We start from the raw sequence: 26460 nt of genomic DNA on the forward strand, positions 1-26460 counted from the left end.
GGCCTCATCTGTCCAACACCTGCAGAGCTGCAGCACCCACCCCAACCCCCTCTGTGGTTCTGCAGCCTTGGGAAATGTATGAACAATGCAGGCCTCATCCGTCCAACACCTGCAGCACAGTGCCAATGCATGCGTGGGTGCCTCCTTGGTTAGAAGTGAGATTGTTGCCGGGGACACCTGAGGGCCACGGACAGGAAGAAGCCTGGGTACCATGAGAGGTGCCTCCATGGGAGGGAGGAGGCCATTGTACCCAGACACATAACTGAGATCATTGTGCAGAGGGCGGGCAGTCACACGTGGCAGCTTTGGAATAAAACGTCCTCGCGCCAGCTTGGGACACATGCACTGTGTTCACCATATTTTCCTCTGGCGAAGCCCTTCTGTGGTGGCTGTCCAGCACACAGAAGGCCGTGGCTCAGGCACATGGGGGCTCTGTGTTTTTTGAAGGTTCCCTCCCAGCCACCCTGTTGCCGATGGCTGCCACACAGTTTGCATCATGGCTCCAGGATGAAGGTGCAGGCTGGGGGTTCCTGGCACCTGGGCTCAGTGCTTGACACATGGGGCCAGTTTGCAACCCAGGGCTTGAGAGAGGAACCACTTCATCCTCAGGAGAGGAAAGAGGTTGCAGGGTCTGCTGCGAGCTCCATGGCCACCCTCTGAGAGCAGCGCCTGTGACCTCAGGGCCCAGCGCAGCGTAACTGACGGGCAGAGATGGGCCCCTCTCTGCTCACTGCTTTGGCCATTTCTGCCCTCCCTTGTCCCATTCCCTGGGACGAGGTGGGCCAGAATGGAGCAGGGAGGAGCGGTTGGCTACGTGGCCAACACCTGGAAGGTCAGTGTGGCTGGAGCTTTGCTGTCCACTCTGACTGGAGTGGACCTGAGGCTGATGGGTGCACTCCTGTGCCAGGAGTGCATGAGACTTTCTTAAACACCGGCTGGGGCTTGTTTGAAAGTCTCCGCAGCTTTCATGGTGAGCTGTGTTTTAAACTCTTGGTGCAATGGCAGGTATGAGGTCTTTCTTTACATTCAATGGGATTGTTTGGCTAGATGTCTGGAAGGGGTAAGTTGACTCTGCTGATTGTTTCTTTTGCTGAGAAGAAACGTTTGAGTTTCAGTTCTAGCTATTTTTCATTGTTTTGTTGCTTTTGCTTTTGGGTTCTTGGCTGTGAAGTCTTTACCTAAGCCAGTGTCTAGAAGGGTTATTTTCCAATGTTATTTTTTAGAATTTTTATGGTTTCAGGTCTTAGGTTTAAGTCCTTGATCCATTGTGAGTTGAATTCTGTGGAAGGAGAGAGATGAGGACCCTGTTTCATTTCCTCCATGTGGCTTGCCGTGACCCCAGCACCATTTGTAGAATAGGGTGTCCTTTCCCCACTTTATGTTTTTGTTTGCTTTGTCCATTTGGCTGTAAGTATTTGGGTTTATTTCTGGGTTCTCTATTCTGTTCCATTGGTCTATGTGCCTATTTTAACACCAGTACCATGCTGTTTTGGTGACTATGGCTTTATAGAATAATTTGAAGTCATATCATGTGATGCCTCCAGATTTGTTCTTTTTGCTCAGACTTGCTTTAGCTGTGAGGGCTCTTTTTTGGTTCCATATGAATTTTAGGATTGTCTCTTCTAGTTCTGTGAAGAATGATGGTGGTATTTGGATGGAAACTGCACCGAATTTGTAGATTGCTTTTGGCAGTATGGTCATTTTCACAACATTGATTCTACCCATCCATGAGCATGGGATGTGTTTCCATTTGTTTGTGTCGTCTATGATTTCTTCCAGCAGTAAACAGACAACCCAAAGAGTGGGGAAAATCTTCACGATCTGTAAATCCAAGAAAAGATACCCAGACTCTAAATATAACTCACATGAGCAAGAGACAAATGATCTCATCAAAACAAGGGGTGAAGATGTGAATAGACAGTTCTCAAAAGAAGACATACAGATGGCCAACAAATGTATGAAAAATGCTCGGCATCACTGATGATTAGGGAGATGCTGGTCAGAACCACAGTGTGGTACCAGCTCACTCCTGCAAGAATGGCCGTGATCACAAAATCAAAAAACAGTCGATATCGGTGTGGATGTGGTGATCAGGGGAAACTTCTACACTGCTGGTGTGGATGTAAACTAGTACAGCCACTAAGGAAAACAGTGTGGAGGTTCCTTAAAGAACTGAAAGGACTACCATTTGATCCAGCAAGCCCACTCCTGGGTGTCTACACACAGGACAAGAATTCGTCATGTGATCATTGCACATGCATGTTTACGGCAGCACAATTCAAAATTGCAAAAATGTGGAACCAACCTAAATGCCCGTCAATCAGTGAATGGATAAAGATAAAGAAATTACGGTATGCACGTGCGCGCGCACACACACACACACACACACACACCATGGAATACTATCCAGCCATATAAAGGTAAGAAAGAGTGGCATTCTCAGCAACTGGATGGAACTGGAGACCAATATTCAAGCCAAGTAACTCGGGAATGTAAAGCAAACGTCGTGTGTTCTTGTTCCTAAGTGGGAGCTAAGATATGAGGATGTAATGGCTTAAGAATGACACAGTGGACTTTGGGGACCTGGGTAGAGGGTGGGGATGGAAGGCTACACACTGGGGTCAGCGCACACTGCTTGAGTGATGAGTGCACAGAAGTCTCAGGAATCGCCTCTTAGGAGCGTCATCGTGTAACCAAACGCCGCCTGTTCCCTGAAAATTATGGAAATAAAAATAAGAAGGAATAAGTTTATTTAATGAACACAGTGGTTCTTATGAGGGAGGAGTAGAGAGAGGAAGTGAAGCATGACCACCGATGGGATGGGGGAGAGGAAGAGAAGGCAGCCGGGACGTGGAACCCGGGATGAGGCCAGAGCAGAAGCAAGTCTTCAGGGCTGAGAAGCCCGGCTCCTCTCGAGGGCCCAGGAACCCTGCACCCCGCACGCTGGTCCTCTGCCATCTTCTCCGGCCCTCCTGCCCTGCTCCGCCCCACATGCCCGCTGCTTCCTTGCTTCCTCCCGTTCTCCCCAGCTCCTCTGTGGTCTCGCTTTGCTTCATCTCTCCCCCTCCTCTCCCACGAAGAACATCACGTGTTCACGAAATTAAACGTTCTCCTTCCTGTCATGGAGCCCAGGCAACCCTTCACCTTCACAGTCTCAGCAAAATGGTAGGACTGGCAGATGCCAGGCCGGGGAGGGGGCAGGGGAGGTGTGTGCCTTGGGGAGCCTCTGGTGTCACGGAGCAACTGGACCTCGCCCGTGCCCGCTCCTTGCCCCTGGCCCTCCCAGTAATCACCTTCGCTGTCCGAGGATGGATTCTGAGCACAGAGGGCTTCTCAGCTCTGCGGGAACAGGGCGGGGCTTCAACAGACTCAGTCCTTGGTACACGTGGCTCTCCACCATCTCCCTACTCAGGACACTGGTGGCCCCCTCTTTCCTACAGAGTCAAACCTGAGTCCCACTGCCAGTCCCTGAGAGCCTTTGAGAATCTGGACCACTGTGCCTCCTTCCCAGGAACCTCCCCCATGGCCTCGCCTGCGGTCCTTCACCAGTTCCCCTGTGCACATGTCAGAACTGAAGTCTGAGTCTTCTGTGTCCAGCACCTTCTCCGAGGTCCCCCGTCCTGGCCAGGCAGACTGCCCACACCTGGTCTTCAGTTACGGTGCTCGTGTGCATGTGTGCTCATGTGTAGTGGAGCACACAGCCCTGCCTCCATGACCTGTGCTTCCCCCGGGCCTGGCAGCAGTGGGCACACACTTGACAAATGTGTAGGCTCCAGGGACTGACATGGGCGTGGGCTGTGCCTGGTTGGTGCCTCAGGGAGGGCAGCAACTCTGGCAGGCGGGCAGGCAACAGTCACGTGGGGCTGCATGTCGGAGCCCGTTCTCAGAGCGGCTCATTGTGTCGGGAAAGGGAGAGGCGGATGGGATGGGCCAGCTGTCGCTCTCAGACTCCTGCGGTTTTATGGAAGGACTAGTTATGCCGAATATGTTTTGTTAGTGGTTATGTAGCTGTCGAGTAAATTCCATTATTTCTTATTACATCATTAGAGACCATTAAAACTGCATTAGTTTGTGATGTAATTATGGCAGCAGACCCGCAGTGACCGCAGCCGGGTTTTACGACGTGATCATGGCCGTCTGCAGCGTGGTGATCGATGCCAGGCTGCCTTCCACAGAATCTCAGTTAGGTGGGCAGCACTCCTGGGAAGAAGAACGCCAAAGGCACATTCCCATGAGCCCCAGAGTCCACAGTGAGACCAGCTCAGTGTCAGTTCTCTTCCAGATGGCTTTAGCTGAGCCCCCACATCAGCCACGTGCAGTCCTGGATCCGCCGGGCATCCGGGGTGTGCAGCCTAATTCTGTCATCAATCGTCATGCGCTCTCCCGGTGAAGAAGCGTTGACTTTCTCGTCCGTGAGATTTGGTGGGTTGATGAATACAGTGGTGGTGTTCTCTAAGACCCTTACCCAAGAGGCAGCCGTGGGATTTCTCAACCCTGACGCTTCTCATTAGGGTCTTCTCTGTGCACAGGGCATGGGAGATGCCTATGCCTGCAGGATCCTGTGACAGTCCCAGGGCTGCCAGGACCCCTCCCCGCAGTGCCTGTCCCTCTCCCACCCTGCCAATGGGAGAAGTCCCTGGGGTTTGCAGGGAAGCTTCTGGAAAGTATGTTTCAGTTCCCTGGGGCAGAGCTGTGATTTCTTGCCAGTCTTGTCCCTGTGCATGAGGGATTTATGAAGACGTTGCAGGCAGTGGGAACCCTGTGAGGGGTGAGAATGAATTCCCTGGTTGGCTCTAGTTGTCCCTGTAGCCCTGATGACTGTGAAGCCCTGGAAAATTTGGTCTACACATCAGGGCAGTGCAGATTTGCAGCTGCAGAGAGAGTGCTGTGGGTTAGTAATATCGCTCAAAGCCATGAGCGCCCGCAGTGAAGAGATCCCGGGAGCCCTCAGGGTGGGTCTTGGTGAATGGCGTTTGCCTCTCCTGGCAGCATACCCACCGCCTGCGGACTCCGGCCCTCACTGGCCATGAGGCCAGTGAACGCAAATCCTCCCTGCGTTCTGAATTTGCCACGTGATGCTGCCTGAGGAAGGTGGGGAAGTGGCGGCCTCATGTTATGTAACTCTCCTTCCCAGACGGAGCACAGGCCTCGTCTTCTGTGCCCTCTCTGAATATTGCAAGCGGTTGCGAAGGTGCAAGCTAGCGGCTCCACACAGTTACTTGAGGTTTTCCTGGAAAGGAGTGTCAAGGAAATGTCACAATACATCCAAACTGCCCCGGCCTATCTTTCAGATGAGACAGTAAGGGAAGACCCCTGTTGATTTACAAAGAAGAATCCTGCTTGAGTGAAAGGTGGCATTTCTCATGTTGTGAGCCCCATGCTTTGGTTGAAGATACTTGTGTCTGAAATATCGATGGAGCCTCCTTTCTTAGTGTGCAATGATGTGACCATTTAGGAGGAGAGCAGGTGCCTCATCATTCTGAGCCTCAGGGTCCCCACAAGGATCCAGGGTGGCCTGGGCATGTGGCTGGGACCTGGCTTTTAGGAGGCCCCACGTGTGGTCCATGCTTTGCTGGCGCCATCTTGAGAGTCTTACAGTTCTTCAGCAAAGGGCCCCACAAATTATATTTATGGTCGTCAGGCCATGACAGCATTGGAGAGACTAGGAAAAGCTAGAACAGTGCCTGCCCTGGAAGTTTGCGACACAGGTTAGCTGGAAAATCAGGGCAGTGCAGTATTTTCATTGTTGTCAGTAAAAAAACACTCTAATTTCTACTGTTAATGGATTCGGATTGGTGAGAAAAACCCATGCTTTTCTCCTGACGTTCAGTGCACTCCCCGTGTGGGGCTCTGGGAGAAGGCTGGGTTTGGATACTGAACTGGATACCTGGCAGTGAGGCATTTAGCTCGGAGCTTTCTTTTAATGGCACTTTCATCCATAGGACTTTGAATCTTTATCACCTGGCCAGGTGCAGTGGCTCACACCTGCAATCCCAGTACTTTGGGTGCTGAAGCAGGAGGATCACTGGAGGCCAGGAGTTCAAGACCAGCCAGGGCAACATAGCGAGACCTTGTCTCTACAGAACCAAGACCAGAAAGTGTACACTCTTTTATTTACTTATTTTAAAAATTTATTTATTTTACTTCAGGTGCATACTATATCTGCATTTCTCCCCATGTTATCCCTCCCCACCCTCCCCTCCCTCCCCAACCCCCCGCTGTCTCTCCCCTAGCCCCCCACTGTCTCCAGTATGTGATGCTCCTCTCCCTGAGTCCACATGTTCTCATTGTTCAACACCCACCTGTGAGTGAGAACATACAGTGTTTGGTTTTCTGTTCTTGTGTCAGTTTGCTGAGAATGATGGTTTCCAGGTTCATCCAAGTCCCCGCAAAGGACACGAACTCATGGTTTTTGATGGCTGTGTAGTATTCCATGGTGTATATGTGCACTCTTATGCTCTTCGAAGATGGGGCCTGTCTGTGTTGCTCAGTCGTGCGTCATCAGTGACTGGAACAGTGTCTGGACCGTAATGGGGCTTATGTGCTAATGAGTGAATGGATCAGTCCAGGGAAGAGTGGACAGGCTCTGGATCCAAAGGCATGTGGCTTTGACTCTGTTTTTCTCGACTTGCTGTGAGACCCTGGGCAGGTTCCTGAAGCCACCCTGGCCTCAGCGGGCTCCTCTATGGAGTAGAGATGATGATGGGTACATTGGAGTTGTGAGAATTAGACGCCGTGTGTATGCAGATACTTGGTGCTAAAAGATAGCCTTCTAGACTCATATTAAAATAGCAAAATGTTTAAGCCAAGAAATATGTAAAAAGATGAACAAGTTAGATGTATACTGAAATGACACGGAACAGCGTGGTAAAATATGCATTTTTCTCATGACCTGCGCCTTCTGTGTGAGATGCCCCTGCTCGGCGTTATTCTTCTTTATCTCACCAGGACCAAACAGAAATCACTTCACTCTTCCCAGTGTCTCTCCAGTCAGGGACGTCGTGGGTGAGCTGATGGCAGGAGGCTTTGGCGCAGATGGGCCGGGGCAGGTTATTCGGGACTCCCCGGCTCCTGCAGGAAAGGCTGAGACCTGCCACAGAGGGCAGGAAGGAATATAAACCTGCCCCAGGTACAGGACCCAGTGGCTCCTGCCTCCACGGATGCTGGCTCATGAGTGCATCACATTTCATTCGGGATTGCAAACTGGAGCTGTATGAAGGCTGCCAGGCGCCCTCAGGAGTTAGCAGCCTGAGTGACCAGAGAAACGAAACCAGAGTGAGCCACGGGGCCCAGAAGACCCTGGGGGATGGTGGGGGCTGAGCAGTGGAGTCCCCAGGCACATGCTCGCGGGGCGGGTTCTCACCTTTGCTAAGTGTCCTACACCACCGAAAGCTGTGGCCAAGCTGCTAAGGCTTCGGGAAAAAGTGTTGGTCCTAATTCTTGGGTCAGCGCTTCTATTTCTACATGTTACGCACTAATAATTCGGTCCTCTGTTTGCGTAGCTCATTAATCCTTAAGCATCATGACAGTGGAGCTGCATGGGAAGCCCAGATGGGGACAGATGGGGTGGCCCTGGTCCTTTGGGAATGGTGAGCTTTCTGCCACTCCTGTGAGACCTGGCCCACCCCTGTGCTGGGGAAACAAAGGTCTTCTCTTGGGTCCGGTCATACAACCCAGCAGGTGTAGCAGGAAAGCAGGTGGCAGTAGAACTTAGAATGAGGCAAATGCTTCCAAAGTTCAAAGGCAAAGCATAAATACTGAATAACCTGTTTCTTCCAAATGCTCTATGAGAAGAGTGTGGGGCAGGACCTTCCCTGGCACAGCAGGGATTTCCCAAATCACACGTAATGACAGAGGACTTGCAAACAAGACACAATCTGCACAGTAACGCAGCTGCTCAGTGCTTTAGAACACGAAGCCTCATCAGTAATCACGTTTTGGTTAAGGCTTGCATGATGTTAAATCACCTTGCAATAACTTCGTGAGTCTGTTTCTTCATGCCTTCAAATAGGAATTGACTCTCTGACATGCCTCCTCTGTAAGCCCTCAGGCTAGATATTTTGGGAACTTATTGCCTCGTGTACGGGAGGCAGGAATACACGACGGTGCAGAAAATGTGGTAAATGAAAAGTATGGTTTGGAAAGTATGCATTGTGCCATCTTCGTGGAATTCTGGAGTCTCACGGTCCCGCTCTCTCCTCCAGAAGACACAGCTGGAATGAGGCATGCAAAGGGAATTCTGCATGTGAGCTCATTTTTCTGTTGGTTTCTGTCAGCAGCTTGGATTAGCCCAGCACCAAGCTGTGGGCTTCCCTAGAGTCAGGGATGCCAGTGAACAAGGGGCGAGGCTGGGAGGAGGCAGGTGATCCCTAGGAACAGTTCCGGGAGTGAACGCACAGTGTGGGGCTCAGCCCAGGAACATCGCCGGGAAAGGGCAGTGGTACCGGCCTGCATGTGGGTCCACAGTTGTCCTCGTGCCTCACAGAAGTCTCTCAGCTGAGTACGCTGAAGTTGTGATTTCAGTGGTGGCACTGACATTAAAATTGGATGGTTTGCAGCGAGTACCTACAACTCCAAGGTTTCCGTTTATTCAGCTGTAAAGCAGGGCACTGGCAAGCCAATTGCTTTAGGTCTAAATTTCGCGGTTGTCATTAGCACCGCAGCAGCGTGCTCCTCGGTTTTCACCCACTTGAGGCCAGACGCAGGGCCGGCTTCATGGGAGGTCCCCGGTGCCTCTGCCTCAAGGCTGAGGGGCTGGCTAAGGGAGCCCCTAAAAACATGTACCGTGTGTGGTGAGCAGGTTTTACCTGGCCTCGAATTACATCCAGCCAGGTAGAGTCTCATAAATCATTGTGACTTTGTTTGATCATTTTGAGACCTGAATCAGCACTTTGTTTCTCTGAACGTAGTGCTGAGGAAGAAACAGAATGAGCAGTTCACTATGTGCACAGTCCACAGATGAGGAAAGTTAATGCAAAATGACTCTTAAGCCATAGACACTGTTTTGGGAAAGTATCTAAATATGTTTGAATTAATATAAGCAATAAATACTTATATCTCTCTATCCACCAAACTGCCCACCCATCCATTTTTCATCCATGCAGCCATCCATTTACCTACCCCCATCCAGCTATCCATCCAGCCATACATCTATTCACTTATCCATCTCTCTACCCCCTACCCATCCACCTGCCTACCCACCCACCCACCCATCCATGCAGCATCCATCAATCCATCCTCCCCCCACCCATCTACCTGCCTACCCACCCACCCATCCATACAGCATCCATCCTTCCATCCTCCCCCCCAACCATCTACCTGCCTACCCATCCACCCATCCATACAGCATCCATCCTTCCATCCTCCCCCAACCATCTACCTGCCTACCCACCCACCCATCCATACAGCATCCATCCTTCCATCCTCCCCCCACCCATCCACCTGCCTACCCATCCACCCATCCATACAGCATCCATCCATCCATCCTCCCCCCCACCCATCCACCTGCCTACCCATCCACCTACCTACCCATCCACCCATCCATACAGCATCCATCCTCCCCCCACCCATCCACCTGCCTACCCATCCACCTGCCTACCCATCCACCTACCTACCCATCCACCCATCCATACAGCATCCATTCTTCCATCCTCCCCCCCACCCATCCACCTGCCTTCCCACCCACCCATCCATACAGCATCCATCCATCCATCCTCTCCCCTACCCATCCACCTACCTACCCATCCACCCATCCATACAGCATCCATCCATCCATCCTCTCCCCTACCCATCCACCTACCTACCCATCCACCCATCCATACAGCATCCATCCATCCATCCTCCCCCCCAACCATCTACCTGCCTACCCATCCACCTACCTACCCATCCACCCATCCATACAGCATCCATCCATCCATCCTCCCCTCCACCCATCCACCTGCCTACCCATCCACCTACCTACCCATCCACCCATCTATACAGCATCCATCCATCCATCCATCCATCCTCCCACCCACCCATTCACCTCTCCACCCCCTCATCCACCCACCCACCCACCCACCATCTCTCTACCCACCCATCCATTCATGTTACGGGCTTCACCCCAAATCCGGATGTCAAACAGACAAAGCACAGGTCGCTCTGCCAAGCCAGCTGAGAGCATACTAGTAAAAGAACAAAAAACAGTCTACGGAAGTTCTTCTTTTCATACCTAAACAAGCTTCAGGAAACCCCCCAGTCGGAAAGAGCAGCGTTTACGTTTGTGTTGTTTGCATCCTCGTCAAACAATTAAATTTAAAACTGTTTGTCGACATATACAACTTGGCTGTCTTCCTTTTATCCACAAGGAGTCAGCGGAATATAGTACCTGAGGTTCATCTCTGCTTAAACTGACTACAAAGTTAACTGCTGCCAGGCAGTGTCTGTTAGGAAAATGCGAGTCCAATGCGTTACATTTATGGTGGACCTTAAAGGCTGATTTGATACAAATCAGCCTGTCAGGTGTAAGTCCTTTTCATCTAGCAATGCAAATCCCACACTAAGCCAACCAAACGGAAGCCTCAATTCTTATTTAAAGCCATTTCTATGCTGGGCATGGTAGCACACACCTGTAATCCCAGCACTTTGGGAGGCCGAGGCGAGTAGATCACAAGATCAAGAGATCGAGACCAGCCTGGCCAACATGGTGAAATCTTGTCTCTCTAAAAATGAAAAAATTAGCTGGATGTGGTGGCGCACTCCTGTAGTCCCAGCTACTCGGGAGGCTGAGGCAGGAGAATCACTTGAACCAGGGAAGTGGAGGTTGCAGTGAGCCGAGATTGCGCTACTGCACTCCAGCCTGGTGACAGAGACTCTATCTCAAACAAACAGAAACCATTTCTAAAACATGGGAGCTTGTGTCACAGATTTGTTCATCTTCACTCTCAACTGAACGGTTGGTCCGAGGGCGGAGGGACCTCTGCCTTATTTCCTGTGGTTAAAGTGTCACGCCGTGAAAATTAATATTCAGAAAATGACCTTGAGATCCATGATTCCTAAGAAGACATGTATCAGTATATCACTACATTGATGTTCTAAAGGCAGGTAACTATATGCATTTTAAAATTATTTCACTGTTAAAAGTAGGGGGAAAAGATTTCCAGCTAGTCCTCCGTCAAGAAAAGACCTTTTAGGCAGAACTCTTACACTCAACACTCTGGTTGATGGAGGGCTGGTGTGTTTGTCTCACAAATCTTGAATGATAGGGCTATTCCAGAACAGAAGCAATAAGACCAGCGTGAAAACGCTGGATGCCACTTCTCCTCTTGGTTGGCACACTTTGTGACCACAGAATAAATGAGTAATTATCAATACGGAGAAAAATATCAAGTGGAACTGCTGAGTGATGAAGAACCAGGAATAAATGGAGTAGAGTTTAAAACAGAGGTAACTGTAGCTAAAATCACAGTGACGAGATGGTCTCTTATCTACGTGCACATCTGTAGTAGGCTTATTTTGGTCAAAGGTAGCTTTAAATTGGTGAATTCTGTAGCATCTCAGGGATACAGTTTTTCATATTATTTCCAGCCCAGTCGGAAGATGACTTCTCATGGTAATAAAAAGCTCTGGTTTCTCCTAGTTTATTCTCCACAGGACCCACGTGAACACATTTTTCACATACCACACCCCTCAGGGCTCTAGGCTGCAGACGTGCGGTGAAGACCTCCTCTTTCGTCAGGGAAGAAGACTTTCCCGTGGAGTGAGTGGCATTCCTTTGGCATTTCTTCCACTATGCATAGGAGTCGCCTTTCACTGTAAGTGAATTTGACTGTGAAAAGGTGGATGACTCAATAACTCAGAAAGTCACCTCAGATGCTCCCCACCGTAGGTGTGCCTGGCATGGCCTTCAGGATGGCGCTCTCAGGGTCTGCCCTTATGTGGCTGTTGACGGACTCCTCACGAGATCTGCTCTCCACCGTCCAGGGTCGAGAAAGAGCAGAGACGACCTCCTCCCTTGTCTCAACCATGTCATTCCAGAAGGAAAACGAACAGGCTCCCCCAGAAAGCAGTGCAGTGTTGGGATTCGGGGGAGGAGCAGAGCCCTCCTGAGTGAGCAGAGCAGGGACTGACAGCGTCGGTTCAGAGGGAGTCCCGTTGCGTGTCAGGTGTCCCACCCGATCGCCCAGCAGCCCTGCAGGGCTTGTCCTGTTCCCCCAGTTTTGCAGGGTAAACAATGGAATGTGCAGAATCGCCCGGCGAGGAAGTGGCAGTTCAACAAGCAGCTGGATCACAGCTGGGTCAGCTCCAGTGCCCCCATCCTCTCTACAGCAGTAAATTGTAAAATGTGACGAAGATAACAAGGTTGTGGGTGGAAACGCTTCAACACAGATGCTGGATGGAACACGATCCTCATCATTCACAGATTCTGTATTTGCAAATTAATCTGTAACCTCCATATCAATGCTCATGCCGAGGTCATTCCTGGACACGTGCCGAGCCGTTAAGTTCAAGTTGCCTGACACGCCTGCCCCCAGGTGGGGAGGAGAGCTCTGCCTTCTTGTTTCAGCTTGGACTGTGAAACAAGGCTCGAAGGCCCATTGAGTGCCACATTTTCCGTGTTTTGTGCTTTTCATTGGTGGTTTTGCTGTTTCAATGGCCCAGCACAGTGCTGAGGGCTGACGGTGTTCCCAGTGGTGTAACCAGCTCAAGTCTGGCTGCTCCCACTCAAGGCCAAAAACATGAGATGGAGGTGTGGGGGAAGGAAAGCACACTTATCAAGCGAATGCTGGCAGCTGGGGCTCGGCCAGGCTCATGCCTTTAACGGACCATTCCCCCTTTCTGGCTGAATGAGGGGTTTAGAAGGAAAAGGCATGGAGCTATGTGGAGCAGTGCAGGAGGGCACCAGGCTGTGTGTCTGTTCTGACTGTTGTCTCATCACGGGCAGAAGTGGTGCAGGAGGGCACCAGGCTGTGTGTTCTGACGGTTGTCTTACCACGGGCAGAAGTGGTGCAGGAGGGCACCAGGCTGTGTGTCTGTTCTGACGATTGTCTTACCACAGGCAGAAGTGGTACAGGAGGGCACCAGGCTGTGTGTTCTGATGATTGTCTTACCACGGGCAAGAGTGGTTCAGGAGGGCACCAGGCTGTGTGTCTGTTCTGACGATTGTCTCATCACGGGCAGAAGTGGTGCAGGAGGGCACCAGGCTGTGTGTCTGTTCTGACGATTGTCTTACCACAGGCAGAAGTGGTGCAGGAGGGCACCAGGCTGTGTGTTCTGACGATTGTCTTACCACAGGCAGAAGTGGTACAGGAGGGCACCAGGCTGTGTGTTCTGACGATTGTCTTACTACGGGCAGAAGTGGTGCAGGAGGACACCAGGCTGTGTGTCTGTTCTGACGATTGTCTCATCACGGGCAGAAGTGGTACAGGAGGACACCAGGCTGTGTGTTCTGACGATTGTCTTACCACAGGCAGAAGTGGTACAGGAGGGCACCAGGCTGTGTGTTCTGACGATTGTCTTACTACGGGCAGAAGTGGTGCAGGAGGACACCAGGCTGTGTGTCTGTTCTGACGATTGTCTCATCACGGGCAGAAGTGGTACAGGAGGACACCAGGCTGTGTGTTCTGACGATTGTCTTACCACAGGCAGAAGTGGTACAGGAGGGCACCAGGCTGTGTGTTCTGACGATTGTCTCATCACGGGCAGAAGTGGTGCAGGAGGGCACCAGGCTGTGTGTTCTGACGATTGTCTTACCACAGGCAGAAGTGGTGCAGGAGGGCACCAGGCTGTGTGTTCTGACGATTGTCTTACTACGGGCAGAAGTGGTGCAGGAGGACACCAGGCTGTGTGTCTGTTCTGACGATTGTCTTACCACAGGCAGAAGTGGTGCAGGAGGGTACCAGGCTGTGTGTTCTGATGATTGTCTTACCACGGGCAAGAGTGGTTCAGGAGGGCACCAGGCTGTGTGTCTGTTCTGACGATTGTCTCATCACGGGCAGAAGTGGTGCAGGAGGACACCAGGCTGTGTGTCTGTTCTGACGATTGTCTTACCACAGGCAGAAGTGGTGCAGGAGGGCACCAGGCTGTGTGTTCTGACGATTGTCTTACCACAGGCAGAAGTGGTACAGGAGGGCACCAGGCTGTGTGTTCTGATGATTGTCTTACCACGGGCAAGAGTGGTTCAGGAGGGCACCAGGCTGTGTGTCTGTTCTGACGATTGTCTCATCACGGGCAGAAGTGGTTCAGGAGGGCACCAGGCTGTGTGTTCTGACAATTGTCTTACTATAGGCAGAAGTGGTTCAGGAGGGCACCAGGCTGTGTGTCTGTTCTGACGATTGTCTCATCACGGGCAGAAGTGGTGCAGGAGGGCACCAGGCTGTGTGTTCTGATGATTGTCTTACCATGGGCAAGAGTGGTTCAGGAGGGCACCAGGCTGTGTGTCTGTTCTGACGATTGTCTCATCATGGGCAGAAGTGGTGCAGGAGGGCACCAGGCTGTGTGTTCTGATGATTGTCTTACCATGGGCAAGAGTGGTTCAGGAGGGCACCAGGCTGTGTGTCTGTTCTGACGATTGTCTCATCACGGGCAGAAGTGGTGCAGGAGGGCACCAGGCTATGTGTCTGTTCTGACAATTGTCTCATCACGGGCAGAAGTGGTGCAGGAGGGCACCAGGCTATGTGTCTGTTCTGACGATTGTCTCATCACGGGCAGAAGTGGTACAGGAGGGCACCAGGCTGTGTGTTCTGATGATTGTCTTACCACGGGCAAGAGTGGTTCAGGAGGGCACCAGGCTGTGTGTCTGTTCTGACGATTGTCTCATCACGGGCAGAAGTGGTTCAGGAGGGCACCAGGCTGTGTGTCCTGACAATTGTCTTACCACAGGCAGAAGTGGTTCAGGAGGGCACCAGGCTGTGTGTCTGTTCTGACGATTGTCTCATCACGGGCAGAAGTGGTGCAGGAGGGCACCAGGCTATGTGTCTGTTCTGATGATTGTCTCATCACGGGCAGAAGTGGTGCAGGAGGGCACCAGGCTGTGTGTTCTGATGATTGTCTTACCACGGGCAAGAGTGGTTCAGGAGGGCACCAGGCTGTGTGTCTGTTCTGAAGATTGTCTTACCACAGGCAGAAGTGGTACAGGAGGGCACCAGGCTGTGTGTTCTGACGATTGTCTTACCACGGGCAGAAGTGGTGCAGGAGGACAACAGGCTGTGTGTCTGTTCTGACGATTGTCTTACCACAGGCAGAAGTGGTACAGGAGGGCACCAGGCTGTGTGTTCTGACGATTGTCTTACCACAGGCAGAAGTGGTGCAGGAGGGCACCAGGCTGTGTGTCTGTTCTGATTACTGTCTCATCATGGGCAGAAGTGGTGCAGGAGGGCACCAGGCTGTGTGTTCTGACGATTGTCTTACCACAGGCAGAAGTGGTGCAGGAGGGTGCCATGCTGTTTTTCTGTTCTGACAATTGTCTTACCATGGGCAGAAGTGGTGCAGGAGGGCACCAGGCTGTGTGTTCTGATGATTGTCTCATCACGGGCAGAAGTGGTTCAGGAGGGCACCAGGCTGTGTGTTCTGACGATTGTCTTACCACAGGCAGAAGTGGTGCAGGAGGGCACCAGGCTGTGTGTTCTGATGATTGTCTCATCACGGGCAGAAGTGGTGCAGGAGGACACCAGGCTGTGTGTTCTGACGATTGTCTTACCACGGGCAGAAGTGGTGCAGGAGGGCACCAGGCTGTGTGTTCTGATGATTGTCTTACTACGGGCAGAAGTGGTGCAGGAGGACACCAGGCTGTGTGTTCTGACGATTGTCTTACCACGGGCAGAAGTGGTGCAGGAGGGCACCAGGCTGTGTGTTCTGATGATTGTCTCATCACGGGCAGAAGTGGTTCAGGAGGGCACCAGGCTGTGTGTCCTGACAATTGTCTTACCACAGGCAGAAGTGGTTCAGAAGGGCACCAGGCTGTGTGTCTGTTCTGATGATTGTCTCATCATGGGCAGAAGTGGTGCAGGAGGGCACCAGGCTGTGTGTTCTGACGATTGTCTTACCGCAGGCAGAAGTGGTGCAGGAGGGTGCCATGCTGTTTTTCTGTTCTGACAATTGTCTTACCATGGGCAGAAGTGGTGCAGGAGGACACCAGGCTGTGTGTTCTGACGATTGTCTTACCACGGGCAGAAGTGGTGCAGGAGGGTGCCAGGCTGTGTGTCTGTTCTGACGGGTGTCTCTTCATGGGTGGAGGCCTGGTTTGTGTCATCATAGCTTCAGCCCGGGAGCACTGGGCTAAATGTTCCTAACTCCCCCTCAGCAGGAAGATTCTGCAGCTGGGTTGCTCTGTCCGTTCTGTTTGAAAATTGGCCACTGGAATTTCTAAGCAGGTCCCTAATTAGATGGGTGAGCACTGTGTACAGGAGTGCCTGGTGGGAAAGGGAGCCACAAGGAATTTCACTGTGTGCTTCAAGGCCAAAGCAAGAAAGGGAAGGAAATACTTTAAGTGCATGTGAGGCTGGTACATGCAGGATACATGGTGACAACGTGCCTCATGGAGAAAACACCGGGCTGGGACACGTGGTGACAACACGCCTCATGGAGAAGACACCGGCTGGGACATGTGGTGACAACATGCCTCATGGAGAAGACACCGGCTGGGACACATGGGGACAATAGGCCTCATGGAGAAGACACCAGCCAGACACGTGGTGACAACACGCCTCATGGAGAAGACACTGGCCGGACACGTGGGGACATCATGCCTCATGGAGAAGACACTGGGCTGGGACACGTGGTGACAACATGCCTCATGGAGAAAACACCAGCCGGGATACATGGTGACAACGCACCTCCTGAAGAAGACACCGGCCGGGACACACTCTTGACAACGTGCCTCATGGAGAAGACACCGGCCGGGACACGCGGTGACAACACACCTCATGGAGAAAACACTGGCCGGGACACGTGGTGACAATGCGCCTCATGGAGGAAACTCACTGTGGATGGGCATCGTGTGGGCAGCTGTGAGTTCAGCATTAATAACTCAGCCACGTACATTAAATGAGTCTTTGAATAGAAACACACATAAGACAAGGTTACATGTCCATCAATTGACAGAAACTTGGTGGCCACAGGCTCACAGGAGCCTCGCCCTCTGCTTCTCGTGGGAACACTGGCTCGGTCAGTGTCTGCTCCCGATGACTTACAGAGCGCGGCCCCCTAGAAGAATGAGAGCTGACTGTAGTGTGGCCTCCGTAATTATTTGTTGTATCTGAATGAAAATCCGAAAGTCGAAATTAGCATCTGTTTCTTCGTTAAACCAGACACCTCCATGTAACTTCATGTCCAGCTCTTTAAGTCTGCGTCGATCATTTCTACCCAGTCTTAATCTTCATTCTTTGCTGCTGCTCTAACCATAGTAGAGCGGTACATTTGTAACACAGATGCCTGACACGCCCTGAGTGACAAATGCCAGCTGTCAGGAGGCACCTTGCTCAAGAAAAGCTTGTTTTCCCCCCGAGAGCTGTGATATTAGGTGCTCTGCTTGCTCCTAAGAGACTCTGCAAGGCTCTAGGCATCTCTGTTTTACTTTTTATTTCCTGATTAAATGCAGAAATTCCCCTTTTTATGCCAGCAATATGCACAGGGGATTTGTTCAGCTTTCCCCAAATGTCTAAAGAGCCAGAAAGCTAAACAGGATAGCAGAGACAACCAGGGCTCCCTGGTGCTAGAAAGAAGGTGGTGGGACGGCTGGCCTCCCTCCCTGGAAGCCTCTCGCCTGGACGCACAGCACTCAGCCACCTGCCTCCTGCACAGCACATGTGTGGGGCTTAGTAACAAGCACAGGGCAAGGTCTTCCTGTGGGGAGAGGTAGATCTGGGAGCTCAGCTCTGGAGCCACCAGTTGCCCTGTTTCCTCGTAGACCCTCTGGGCTTGGGTACCACAGTTTATTGAAAACCAGTCTCCCAGACCAGAGCAAGTCCGAGAGGCCCCGGGGGCCTTGCCAAACTTGAGAGCTGAGTGGAACGAGGCCCAGCTGAAAGGCCTAGCAGGGCCACAGAACAGCGACTCACGGAATGAGGGCTGTAGCGGGGCCTGGGATGGAGACTCCGCCCCACGTCAGAGCAGCCGCTGCAGGCTTACGGAAGAGCTTGTGCGTGGGGTCACATTACCGATGCGCTGAGTGTCCTCTAGAATGGGCCTCAAGGTATCGTCCTCCTGTGGGATCCTGAGGGCACAAGGGCTGGGGCCAGGGCTCCGTGCATCTCGGCCACGGGCATCTGGGTCTCGCTGGTGCTGGTGGCAAGGGTCACTGGGTGCTTGCCATGTGTGAGGTGTGCCCGAGGGTGGCAGGAAGGGTCATTCGGTGCTTGTCATGTGTGAGGTGTGCCCGAGGGTGGCAGGGGCACTCGCTCCCTGGCAACGACCACGGTCTCACATGACGGTGGCACTCAGCTTGTGGTGACGAAGGATGCACACTGCGTGGGTCTCTCCTGCAGCCCTCACCATGCAATAAGGGGCCGTGCATGGATCACTTGTGTCTTCATAGCACAGGGGCTGGGTCTTTGGATGCTGAGAAACCAAGCAGCTGCTCGTAGCCATTAGAGAAAACTTTCTGCACCTGAGAGAACATTGGGTTTAGGAAAGTTCAGTCCCGTGCATCAGGGAACTCTTCAGATGTGGTTTAGATGCAGCTTCACAGAAGCTTGTGTACGTTTGAAGCCCTGTGACTGAATGCTCTGTTCCCAGTGTTGTTGCAGCGGTAGAGGGGTGCTGTTTGTGTTAATGAGGACTTTCTTTTAATTTTAGCAAACCATTCAACCCAAGCATTGAACCAGTTACAATATGAATTGATCATCCCCTGCGTGGGCGGGGTCCTGGCAGGAGTCATCACACACGCCTCAAAGAGCTCATGCTCCACTTGGGAAGGAGGGAAACGTCTGTAAAGTGTCCCATGTGCCATGTGAGCCAAAATATCAGGCACTTAGGGCACTTCTGGAAGATTCTGCAGACAGAATCTGCCACTATCATGGTGCTCACTCGGGAGAAGGGCCTTGACAGGCGGCAGAACTCAGCACTCATGAGGGGATGTCCTTGGCAGGAGAGCTGCAGTCCAGGAAGGGAGTGGCCTCCTCCTATCCAAGGGCCTGTAGTGGGGACCAACAGAGGGCCCTGCCAAGGCACTGCTGACAGGCTGGGGGCCCAGGTCTGGGACTTTAACCTGGGCTGGAGGAGGACACGCTTGTCCCTGCTCTTGGTCAGCCGAGGCACTGCAGACAGACCAGGGGCTGGGGGCTGGGACTAACCTGGGCTGGAGAGGAAGGCACCGGTCCCTGCTCCTTGGTCAGCCCCTGGAAGCAGCTCCCAGGGACATTCTGTGGGCAGGAGAGCTGGTCACAGGAAGTCACTCAGCTCCACTGTGAGGCAGCACAGGCTTGGGCTGGAAGGATCACAGTGGGAACCAAGAGACAGCCGTGGACGTGGTGCGTTTTCCAGGGCTTTCTTCAGAATTTGGTGACTAGCTGGATATTTCTGGCATAAGGAAGCCAAAGGGGACATCTGTAAGGTTAGAATGTGTCTGCTCCTCAGAGCAGCTGCTGTTTCGGGGGAGACCTTTTTGAGTTCAAGGAGATGCTAAGACTTCTGCATGGAATATTCAGCCGTTGTGTTAGGGTGATGACTGTGCTGCCTTGCTATGGCACAGTGGTCTCCCTTCACCAGCGGTTTGCACGCAGAGGCCGGGAGAGTGAGAACCAGGAGGAAGACCAGAGCTTGGGACCAAAGTATCATGAGCAGAGATATTTGAATGGCAAACACATGTGAGACTGAAAGGATTTTGGGTGCAAAATCCATGGCCCCATGTCCTGTGCTGCCTTGGGATGAGCCTGTGGTGGAGGAGGGAGGGAAGGCGGGCGCGGAGGAGAAGGGGAGATGCGGGCATGGAGGAGGGGGAGGAGGTGGGCACGGAGGAGGGAGAGGAGGTGGCCAACCTGTGGCATTTCCCGCCAGCTGGGCTTGTACCCAACAGCAGGGGTGCGTGGTTGCAGTGGGGACAGCAAGGGCCCTGGGCTACATGGTATCCACTTGGGCAGAGTTTAACAGCTTAGCTGGGAGCGTAGGCACCTCCCAGGGACCAGGAGCCAACAGCCTTAGCTGCCATCTGCCACCTAAATTGGGTCCTCTTCGCATTTCTTGTATGTTCCTGGGATTTATCCCTTAGAAGACATTGAAGGGGTAATTCCAGGAAGAGCTATCCATGGCTGTCCTCTGTGGACATGGGGTCTATCTGCCTTTGGGAACGGTCCTTGCATTGCTAATTCGTTTTGAGATAGCTGGGCACGATATCCAGTTCCTACTGCATGCGGGGTTTCCAGATGAATTAGGTGGTTAAAAAATGAATGTATTTTTTCAAAATTGTGGTTGACATAGCATTTAAAAAGCTTCAAACAATTTAGATAACTCCTGCCTAGGAATCCCCTGCCAGTTGTTTTTATACAGAGTACTTCCTAATGACTTTGGTAGTTTTTAAAATGTTTCCTGTCAAAATAATTTTTAAAATATGAGACTCTCTCCTGTCCGCTCTTGATTCATACATCTCCCTTGGGGACAAAGACTAAAATCTATTTCAATAGCAACTTCCTTTTCTTCTGGCAAGAATATCTGCTGGCTATTGTTGGGTCTGGAGGTTGGTTTGATTTTTTTAGGATATATATTACACTGTGAAGTGTGTTTTGGTAACGGAATTACTGGAAAATGGAAACAAAAGATCACGGCGTGAATGAAAACAGCCGTCCTGTGGAGTTCACGCCTGGAGCCGCAGTGGCCCCAGATGTTTGTGCTTTTAAAAACGTACCAGTATTTTCCACATTGTTTTCAGAAAAGCAGTGTGGCACGTGGACTCTGTTACGAACTTATTTCAAATCATCTCTTCCAGGGTTCTTGGACCAGCAGTGACTTTCAAAGTGAGCGCCAATGTCCAGAACGTGACCACTGCGGATGTGCAGAAGGCCACAGGTGAGGCTCCTTCCATGCACACATGTGCACACACGCAGCGTGCACACACACACATGCACGCGCACAGCCAGGGCAGAGAGGGCCTGACAGGACACGTGTGGAGCAACCAGAAAGGAAGCTAACAGTTTCCGTGGAAAGCTGGCGTGTCCTGCAGGGGAGGGACAGTTGGCAGTCTGCGGCACCGTCTGGGACATCACTGTTTGGAGGGGGGCTGGACCGCCTCGGTGCATGGAACTGGCTCAGACCGAAGGCAGGAGACACGGGCTGGTGTGACCGGGAACAAGCCCGGCTTTTGGAAAAGCAAGATTTACTGTTTGTAGTCACCCCACTGTGCGCAGAGCACCTGCAATTTTGCTTTGAGGTTTTTCATTTTGTACCAGACCAGGAGCACAATCCGGCCCTGCTCCCATGTGGTGGGCAGAGACGCCGCGTGGGATCTGGGAGGTTTCCATCAAAACCGGCTGACTTCCAGACGGTCTCCCCATTTACAGCCCAGGGTTCTGGGTGCTGTGAATCACACACTTTTGAGATGTACTTACCGACAGAGCTTGCGTGATCTTTGTTACGTGATTAAAATGGTCACTGAGTGAAAAAGACACAGCTTCGCTCACCAGAGGCTTGAGGAGCAGAATGGGTGGACCTGACGTTTGCATTTTCCTCAACCTCACATTTCTTTTTTTCAGCTTGTTGAAAACTCTTATCAAGCAAGTTGTTTAATCTTCCTGCCTAGTACAAAAAGTCCAGGAGGCATAACAGAACTTCAGCCCGATGGTTTTCAGGGGGTCAGGCCCGCTCCACAGGCAGGGCGCTGGCTTCTGTAATCACTGACAAGGTGGGAGGCGCGGGAGTGACTGACCCAGCCGCGGCAGCACGTGACTCTTGGTTTTAGTGAATCCTTTATGTTGCTGAGTCTGTGAACTATTTTCTGCTTAAATGTGTGTCTTTTTTTCCTGGTGTAAAATGCAGCAAGATACTCTGGTTCATTTCGGGATTTCAGTGTTTAGTTCTCACTGATTGAAGCGTCAGTGTTCTGGCACCTGTAAGCTTGAAGTTTCTTTTTCTAGTGGGAGCGATCAAGGCGTGAGGCAGCCGCCTTGTCCGTGGGTGGAATGAATCTCTGCCCTGTCTGGTTTGGTCGCTGTCGGTTTCACTTATGGGCTGTCCTCGTGCCGTCAGTGACTCCTTTGCTCAAGCTGGTGATTTAGGGGTTGAGGATTTGTGGTCAAAATACAATTCTTTGCAATGTTGTGCTAAACTCCTGCAGTCTGATTTAAGCTTTGTGGAGATTTGAATCCGCGGTCTTCATTTCACTGCCATACATTGTTGTGAGGCCCGTGATGCTGGGGTGCAACTTGGTAAAGCAGCCCACTGTCCTCCCTCCAGCCGTGCGGTCCAGTGCAAGAAGGCAGCGGCTTCCACACCAAACGCTGCACGCAGGAAGGAGTGGGGGTCCCAGCCACGGCTTCAGCACCTCCTTCCCCCCACAGCCTGTTTCTTGTGCACCAGCTCCCCATCAGGCCTGATTACTGAGCATATTTAAGACCAAATCGGTGGTCAGCTTTGATGCAGAAATGCACTGACAGTCGCTGCAGGGCTGGCCGTTTCTCCACTGCGGGGGAGCGGTGCCACTGGAATCAGGTTGACTGGACTCACTGATGCTAGGAATGGCCATCTTGTTACCTTTTTAGAAATCATCAGGACATACTCACAGTCGGGGGCCTCTGATCTATTTTATGGCTTTCTAGGGAAAATGAGGTTGATCATTTGAAAGCCAGTTTCTCGGTCATTTCAAGTGTGTTCAGGTTATTTAGCAAAGTGCTGCCCCAAGGGGGAGTCACACGTGAAATGTGGGTTTGGGTCTCATGTCAACAACTTTCTAAATGCCCTCACTTGCTCACGCACCACTGCATCCGTTGCAACTCCCGTGGCTGAGCGAGTCACAATGTTTCTTCTTATTGTATGTGTGCAAAATTGTCTACACTAGTATAATTTTTAAAGAATTAGTTTTTTAAATATTTTGAATAATTCCGGTGTTATGAACGTGCCATGATTCTGTGGTGTATGAGGAAAAGATTGGCCGGGCCCGGTGGCTCACGCCAGTGGCTCATGCCTCTAATCCCAGCATGTTGGGAGGCTGAGGTGGGCTGATCACTTGAGGTCAGGAGTTTGAGAGCAGCCTGACCAATATGGTGAAACCCCATCTCTACTAAAAATACAAAAAAAAAAAAAAATGTAGCTGGGTGTGGTGGCACGAACCTGTAATCTTAACTACTCAGAAGGCTGAGGTGGGAGAATTGCTTGAACCCAAGAGGCGGAGGTTGCAGTGAGCCAAGATTACACCACTGAACTCCAGCCTGGGCCACAGAGGGCTACCCTGTCTCAAAAAAAGAAAAAGAAAGATTATGAAAAAGAATGTGTGACCGTGAGTCAGGTGGCAGACATGCCCCTGTGTGGTGGTGCTGGCCTCGGGAGAGCGCTTGGCACAGTGAAGAGCGGCCTCTCACCGAGGGGCGTTTCAAATGAGACATAGACAGGCTGACATGAGAGCAGGGAAGAGTTCCAACCTGGAAAGGAGATTCTTGTGGTTTCGTTAGAAAAGATGATGTGGAATCCTGATAGTATCATCACAAATGCCCTCCGGTGACGGCAGACACACTTGGAGGAAAAAGTCGTGTTGCCTGCTTGTCACCAGCACGCAGAACCCAGATCCGCAGTCGGAACTGCTGGAGGTGCTGGCGGCTGCGTGCACCTGCCGGCAGCCTGGAGCCCAGCAGCTGCCTGCGCCTGGTTCCCCCACGGCCTCAGGACCTGAGCTGCTGACATCTCCTGCTGTTATTAATGCAGCAGACATCACCCTGGCAGGAGAACTCGAGCATGCATTTTGCTAATTTTATACAGAATGATACAAAACCAAATGAATCGGCGTGTCATTAATCCCACATTAGTCCCCATCAGGCGTCATGGATTTGATGAGAAGAGCAACCCTTTTCATTACTCAGAGTCTGCTTTATCCTAGGCAATGCTTTTCTGGTAATTCTGCTAATTTATGGACCTTGGGAACGAGTACAGGGTATTAGTGAATATTAAAAATAAGTGGGTTTTGCTGAAGGAGGCACTTACTGTACCACAGAGTCCACGGAAGTGACTGGGAGCCACGCTGAATCCCACGGCTCAGCCGCCCAGTCAAACTGGCAGAATAGAAAACCCTTTCTGCTCTGTATTTCCTTGGTAGTTTCTTCTTAAATACTATACTTCTGATTAATCTTTGTATTGCTCCTTTCAAAGAAAAGGTAAGGAGTCATTCTTTAGAAACAGTGTTTGCTTTTGCCAGCTCCCACTCTGCAAAGATCCCCACCTGGTGACCCGTGGGGCTGCCTGTGGGTTATCGCTTTATTGCTGGGAATCCTCTTGCATGCTCGGCCAAGTTCAGGCTGTTTCTTCAGATGTTCCCTCTCGGGCACCACAGAGGGTGCGTTTCCCACCCTCAGCCCTGCGTGGTGGGGGCGTGGCTCATGGGGGGCTCCTGTGTTGACCCCATGTGGTGGGGTGAGGCTCACAGGGGCTTCTGTCCTGAGTCCCATGTGGTGGGGTGAGGCTCACGGGGTCTCCTGTCCCGAGTCCCGTGTGGTGGGGTGAGGCTCACGGGGGCTGCTGTCCTGAGTCCCGTGTGGTGGGGTGAGGCTCACGGGGGCTGCTGTCCTGAGTCCCGTGTGGTGGGGTGAGGCTCACGGGGGCTGCTGTCCTGAGTCCTGTGTGGTGGGGTGAGGCTCACGGGGGCTGCTGTCCTGAGTCCTGTGTGGTGGGGTGAGGCTCACGGGGGCTGCTGTCCTGAGTCCCGTGTGGTGGGGTGAGGCTCACGGGGGCTGCTGTCCTGAGCAGTTTCCCTCCCTTTGACCTCAGTGTCCTCCACATGACAGCCTCTTAAGACACAGCGTCCAACTGCCATTGTTTCTCTCAGCCTGTTGGAGAGGTGCCCTGTGTCATTTCAGTAGCGGCGCCTCCATGACTTTTCCGTGACATCCTCCCGCTCCCACCTGCTGAGCGTCTCCATGAAGCTGCTGAGCATCGGAGCAGGGTCTCCTCTGTTGTTGGGCCCACCCTGTGCAGTCTGTCTCCGGCAAAGCATCGCACCTCCCGAAGGCGGTGTCACTCTGGAAGTCGGCGGACCCCGCCTGGTGCCAGGGATGTTCAGACTGGAGCTCTCCGGGGCAGTGGATACCACGTCTGGGAGGTCAGGGCAGGGCTTACCCAACGCTCCACAGAGAAGCTGGCTTTGGGCAGAGCATCGGGGACTAGTGTGGGTCTCAGGGGCTAATGGAGAGAGGAACGTGAATCGGTACAGCCTGGGTGTGGAGTCCAGTGTGCCAAGGACATGCCAGGAAGAGGCTGGCGAGGTGGAATTCAGAATCAGACTTCATAGTGTGGGAACTTTGTGTTCAGCACCTGCTAAGAAGGACTTGGGCCTGAATTTCGCTGCAGCTGGTCAAATCAGATCAGCTCTGCTGAGGTGGACACAGGAAGGTTGGCTGCAGGGGAGGGGAGGTGTGCCTCCCTCAGCATTGGTCCACAAGCAGCAGACATCTGTCATCTAACTCCCACACACCCCTCCCCACTGAGGCCATGCAGGGTGGAGCTGCATGCTGGTCACCAGCAGGGGGACCAAAGCCATCCACGCTCCCACACACCCCCTCCCCACGGAGGCCACGTGGGATGGAGCTGCGTGCTGGTCACCAGCAGGGGGGCCCAAAGCCATCCACACTCCCACACACCCCCTCCCCACGGAGGCCACCTGGGGTGGAGCTGCGTGCTGCTCACCAGCAGGGGGCCCAAAGCCATCCACGCTCCCACACACCCCCTCCCCACGGAGGCCACACGGGGTTGAGTTGCATGCTGGTGGGGCCCATCCACACTCATGATTAGGACATTGGAACAAGAGGAACTCCTGAGCCATGAGTGTGGGAAGGAAGTTGCACTCTTACTGGAAATGAAGGAGGATGCTTTGGAAATACTCAAAAAAGCCACTTGCTGAGAAGATTTTCCCCACGTGCAGGTGAATGAGACACCTGTCAAACTGACAAAGGTGACTTCAGGGAACCTCACTCTCCTAGGAGGGTCTTCTGGGGATGTGGTCCCAGTGCTCCCCTTCACCCGACCCCCAGGGCGCAGCCGAGGAAACAGCACCAGAGCAGTGGGGCTGGAGGGGTGGCCCCAGCAGCCCAGCCTGGGGTTCCGGGCCGCTGTGTCACATGCTCAGTGGAGCTGAGCTGCTGCCCAGGATCAGCATGTGCTGGGGGTGCCGGGGCCTCTGCTGTGGCTGGCACAGTGCTCACGCTCATCCTGCTGCTCTGCAGCTGCTAGGTGGAAGATCCACAGCTCGCCCTGCTGAGGCGTGGCCAAGGGTAGGCCAAGGAGATGCTGAGGGGACACACCATGCTCTCCTCCTGCTCTTGGAACATTCCTGACTCACGGAACATTACAGAAACA

At 52.4% G+C, this 26460-nt stretch overlaps 1 protein-coding gene across 16 annotated transcripts in view; it reads left to right on the forward strand.

Moving 5' to 3' along the window:
• PTPRN2 (protein tyrosine phosphatase receptor type N2) overlaps positions 1-26460 on the forward strand; it is a 1018236-nt gene that overhangs the window by 454821 nt on the left and 536955 nt on the right. For all 16 annotated transcript variants that reach the window (XM_078343304.1, XM_078343314.1, XM_078343301.1 and 13 more), the window contains one exon: positions 20897-20976. In XM_078343304.1, the coding sequence (XP_078199430.1) occupies positions 20897-20976 (80 nt within the window). The remainder of the gene's footprint in view (positions 1-20896; positions 20977-26460) is intronic.

Source organism: Callithrix jacchus, chromosome 11 (genome assembly GCF_049354715.1).
Source record: "Callithrix jacchus isolate 240 chromosome 11, calJac240_pri, whole genome shotgun sequence".
Lineage (NCBI taxonomy): Eukaryota > Metazoa > Chordata > Mammalia > Primates > Cebidae > Callithrix > Callithrix jacchus.